General features: G+C 34.1%; 1 protein-coding gene across 2 annotated transcripts in view; it reads left to right on the forward strand.

The window, feature by feature from the left end:
* Window positions 1–2,592: 2,592 nt before the first annotated feature.
* LOC107689728 (GRAM domain-containing protein 4-like) overlaps window positions 2,593–5,661 on the forward strand; it is a 78,349-nt gene continuing 75,280 nt past the window's right edge. For both annotated transcript variants that reach the window (XM_016487857.1, XM_016487858.1), the window contains exon 1: window positions 2,593–2,847. In XM_016487857.1, the coding sequence (XP_016343343.1) occupies window positions 2,819–2,847 (29 nt within the window). In that variant the 5' untranslated portion in view covers window positions 2,593–2,818. The remainder of the gene's footprint in view (window positions 2,848–5,661) is intronic.

Consider the following 5,661-nt stretch of genomic DNA (forward strand, 5'->3'; position numbering starts at 1 on the left):
TTTAATTTTCCAAAAAGATTTTTAATTATAGTAATATAATGTACCAGATGCTGATCAGAGGGATGTGGGTGGGATGTAATGCCAGAGTAAAGTAAAGCCACAACTTACACAACAGTGCTCAGATCTTTTTTCCTGACAAAATCAATATAATGCAATATTTCTATGCTGAATGTAAGCTTTTCCATATTCCAATCTTGCCTGCTGCACTGGGGACATCACATGCATGTGCGAGTCGTGAAAATTATGAAAATAAATCTAGGAATTATTTGATTTTTGGATTTTAAATCAGCGGGGTTGAGGTATCAAAAGTAACTAAGTAACTAAGCTGTTTTATGGATGGTAACTGTAATATTATTACTGAAATCGTATTAGTAATTAGTTACACTACTAGCTACTGCAAAAAGTAATATTATTACACTAAGTTACTAGTTACTGCCCAACACTGCTGTCTAACTAAATGAGAAATGTAATATTTACATGTAATATTTATTTAATATTTGTATTTTATTTTTGCATGTCAAAACATTTTTGAACAGAAAGTAAGTTTTCTTGTGTAAAACATGTACATTTAGTAAATATTGTTTTGTGAAAAAAAAAATGGGATAGACAGAGGATTAGCCGTGAATTATTGAATAAAGCATGTTTTTCTACAGAGGCAGTGTGTCATGCTCCGATGTAAGCTGTGCATAACTAAATGTATTTTTCTGTAGCTTTATTTCAATTGATAGCAGACACTCTGTAATATTATTATGCATATTAGTTTTACCTTTGTTTTTATCTCATTTATTCTTGCCTAAGGAGGACAACCACTTATCTCATTCTCCCCCTACAATGTAAATGTATTTCAACAACACTTGGAGAACTCAGGGTGACTTGTGCTCCAGCAGCTGTTATCTCCTGAAGATTACTCACAAAAGAATAGTTTTTAAGACACAGTCAATCTAAACAACTTATGAGTTAAGAGAGACAGTAAAAAATAAGAGTGACTTAAGCTGAAATACTTAATAATCATATGATGAACATGCCACTTGATTTGTTATGCTGTTTCACCTCCTTTTAGCGCCATCTACTGGCACATCAGTTACCTAGCTGATATTTTTGATTATCATCTCAGGGTCAGTCAAAAGGCTTATTATATTTCAATTCTATAGAATTCCTGTAGATTTCTAGGTCTTTTAGTTGCTGATGTCTAATTTCCTGCCAAGATCCAAAGCCCAAAGACTTAATCACGTGGTCTTGGACTTGCGGTGTCTTTAACATGGTCTCAACAACTGAAGTCTTGGTCTGGATCTGGGTCTTTTGGTCTCTGGCAAGACTAGGGTTGCCACCCGTCCCTTAAAATACGGAATCGTCCCGTATTTTAATGATGTGTTCCGTATCAAATCAATACGGGACGCGATTTGTCCCGTATTTTTACAAAGGCCGACAAAGCTGAATCAACAAATAAGTATTTTAGGCGCCATCTAGCGGCAAAGCAACTCATTCAGGTGTGTTTGACATTAATAATAAAGACCTTGAATGTGTTCTCGTTGTTGGGTTGGTAACTTTTTTTTTAATAAGGCATTGCTTTCCTTTGCATTCCTTTGCTTTGCATACAGTGTAATCTTATCAGTAAAATATGTGAACGTTTAAAAGGTGATTATTCACTAAGTGTAGCAGTCAAAGGTCACAAGCCTGCCTGACCCAGGATAAGAGTTTGAGAGTTCTGCTCATGCTCACAGAGAGTCATGCTTGAAACATGTAAGTATGAGGTTATGAGGTTCTGATATAATTATTATTTTTTTTTTTTTACTGTTTATACCTATATGTATTTTTGAATTTAGAAAATATTTACTACAGCTATTATTGCCAGAACAATAGATAAAATGACAGAAAGAGCTTCATACTTTTCCGTTGATTTCATTTAGTGTGACTTTACAGAACTAACAATGGTGTTTTGGCCTAAACTCCAATTATTTTTAGATACAGAATTAATTTACTTTTAGTTTAGCATATAACCTTTTATTTTAAATGATTAAAATATATATCTAATTTCACTTCCACAAGTGTATCTATTTTATTAGACATAATAATAGTAAATGCAGTTTTATGAGATCATATTAATTAAGAGAATACATTAATATTACAAGCACAACTGTGATATAATAATACAACAATCTATATAACAGTATTGTTGTCGTTGTTGTTGTTGCTGTTGTTTTGCAATCAGCCATGATTCATTTATTCCACAAGTGAAAGTGAAAAAAGAGAGGAGTTACATAACATTTAAAAAACAAAACAAAATAACAGCTTTTATTAATCTACTGATATGACTTGAGTCTCCATCTCAAATATAAATACTTTTTAAAGTTACATTTATTTATTGGTGTAAAATTATATACAATATATATAAAAAAATAATAATAAGCAAAGCGATAAGAATTAAAAATCAAAGTAACAAACAAACAAATATGGCTTTTTATCATTTACCCCCCCCTCCAAAACAAACAAACAAACAAAAAAAACAATCTGTGTTTTGATTCCAAAATGTTTAGTAGACAGTGCTGCGGCCCCTTTAAGAGATCAACGGACGCGTCTAGGAGATCTGCCCGTCTGCTGTGTGTGTGAGTTCGGTGACATCAACAAGACACGCAGATCCGTGTTCTCTGGGGGGGACTGACATTAACTCACACATAATCAAGACCCTTGGGACATCGCACACCTCTTTTAGACAGCAGAGGGGAAGAGCGTCGCTGCTGCTCAGGGATCTGGTGTATATTTACAGCCGTTTTCCAGCAGGTGTTACTGAAGGATCTATCACAGACTATCAGCAGGGTTCATGAAACTTTGCTACGATTTGCGAGCTGGGTAAGCGGATCTTTGACATGTGTCCTTTAGTAATATACAAGAGGGCAACAGGCGATTTGCAGTATGCGTCTACAGGACTGTGATAATTCATAGATGAAATCATTTCTATTCTGAGAAACGATCTTTAAAATGAAACTGTTCATATCTGTGTCAGTGTCGCACTAAGACCCGCAGATTTAAATAGCTAAGTATGTGCACGTCATGATCGAATGTGTCATCGCTTTGTTTAATGTCACATTTAAATGCGTTCCTGGAACGTGACCGTTAGTCTGTCATTCAGACACGTTGATCTTTGGAACAAAATGTATCATTCTGTAGAACACAGAACATACTGAACACATATATCCACACAACAACGGCCTAGAGTGGTTACGTGAGTTACTGATGTTGCGATGATGAACACGGATCGTCGCGTGATTCTGAAAGGAAGTTATTCATTGGTTATTTATCTATTGATCCATTGACTGATTCATTGACTCGTTCACTGATGCATTGGTCTGAACTGATCCATCTATTCATTGTTCCGTCAAGACATGATAGATTGAATCACTCATTAGTGGATTTGATTGATTTCCTGTATTGTAGACCCATTGCTCTGTTGATTCATTGCTCTACTGAGTCAATGATTAATTTAGCATTGTAAAATCAACTGATTTATTGAACTCAGTTGAATAATTGATCCATCGATTCATTGATATATTGTTTCATTGATCTGTTGGGTCATTAATTAATCTTTTGATTATTGGATCTATGGATTCAATGATTAATTTACCTATTGAGTCACTGAGTGATTTATTGTGAAATAAATTGAATCATTGAAATCAATTAAATAATTGATCCATTGATTCGTTAAATCATTGATTAAATTATCTTTTGATTAACTGATCCATGGAATAATTGAAATATTTACCTGTTGAGTCACTGATTCATTTACTCATTCTGAACAAAACGGAATCATTTAAATAAATCGAAGCATTGATATATTGATTAATTGATCTGATAAGTGATTGATTAATTAATCATTTGATTAATTGATCCACAGATTCATTGACTTACTGAGTCACTGGTTCATTTACCCTTTGTGAAATCAATTAAAATATAAAAATAATGGAATCATTGATCCATAAATTCATTGATCTGTTGTTTAATATATGAATTAATATTTTGATAAATGAATCCATAGATTTAATAATTCACTGCCCTATTGAGTCACTAATTAAACCATTGTGAAATCAACTGAATCATTGGAATCCACTGAATCATTGATCCATTGTTTCATTGATCATTTGTGTCATTGATGATTTAATCTTGTGATTAATTAATCCATGGCTTTATTAATTCATTAACCTGTCAGTCACCGATTCATTTGTCCATTAGGAAATCAACTAAATAATTGAAATCAGTTGAATCACTGACCCATCGATTCATTGATCTGATGTTTTATTGATTTATTGAGCCAATGATTTTTATTACATTTTTTAAATTAATTGGTCCATGATTCATTTATTCATTTGATCACTGATTGATTCAGTCATTTTCAGATTCACTGGTTTCAGATTAAACTGTTTTCTCAAGCAAACCATTTCTTTGATTACAGGTGCATCTCAATAAATTAGAATGTCGTGGAAAAGTTAATTTATTTCAGTAATTCAACTCAGATTGTGAAACTCGTGTATTAAATAAATTCAATGCACACAGACTGAAGTAGTTTAAGTCTTTGGTTCTTTTAATTGTGATGATTTTGGCTCACATTTAACAAAAACCCACCAATTCACTATCTCAACAAATTAGAATACTTCATAAGACCAATAAAAAAAATTTTTTTAGTGAATTGTTGGTCTTCTGGAAAGTATGTTCATTTACTGTACATGTACTCAATACTTGGTAGGGGCTCCTTTTGCTTTAATTACTGCCTCAATTCAGCGTGGCATGGAGGTGATCAGTTTGTGGCACTGCTGAGGTGGTATGGAAGCCCAGGTTTCTTTGACAGTGGCCTTCAGCTCATCTGCATTTTTTGGTCTCTTGTTTCTCATTTTCCTCTTGACAATTAAACCCCATAGATTCAGGTCTGGTGAGTTTGCTGGCCAGTCAAGCACACCAACACCATGGTCATTTAACCAACTTTTGGTGCTTTTGGCAGTGTGGGCAGGTGCCAAATCCTGCTGGAAAATGAAATGCCATTCTGCGGTCAGATATGTTTGTATAGTTGTGCTGAATTGTATAATTGACGTTGTCCCAGCTAACCCATTTTCTACATGGCTGTTCTAGATTCTTGTATCAGTGCACAGTCATCCTTTACGTAAGGACGTTCAAACCAAGAACGATAACTATATTATGGTCCACACCAACGGACAGTAACATTCTGTTTATTATAAGCACGTGCATAGTTTTGTCTGTTGCTTTAAATGCTCAAGTTCTTTATGGACCACTGGTCCAGTTCTTCTTCTCCTTAGCCCAGGTAAGACGCCTCTGACATTGTCTGTGGTTCAGGGTTCAGGAAACAAGAGACATTTCCTCATTTTCATTTTCATTTTCCCCATGATTGTGTAGCCTAGTGAACCAAACTGAGAGACCATTTTGAAGGCTCAGGAAACCTTTGCAGGTGTTTTGAGTTGATTAGCTGATTGGCATGTCACCATATTCTAATTTGTTGAGATAGTGAATTGGTGGGTTTTTGTTAAATGTGAGCCAAAATCATCACAATTAAAAGAACCAAAGACTTAAACTACTTCAGTCTGTGTGCATTGAATTTATTTAATACACGAATTTCACAATTTGAGTTGAATTACTGAAATAAATGAACTTTTCCATTGC

The sequence above is a fragment of the Sinocyclocheilus anshuiensis genome, unplaced genomic scaffold (genome assembly GCF_001515605.1).
Source record: "Sinocyclocheilus anshuiensis isolate Anshui unplaced genomic scaffold, SAMN03320099.WGS_v1.1 scaffold1014, whole genome shotgun sequence".
Classification (NCBI taxonomy): domain Eukaryota; kingdom Metazoa; phylum Chordata; class Actinopteri; order Cypriniformes; family Cyprinidae; genus Sinocyclocheilus; species Sinocyclocheilus anshuiensis.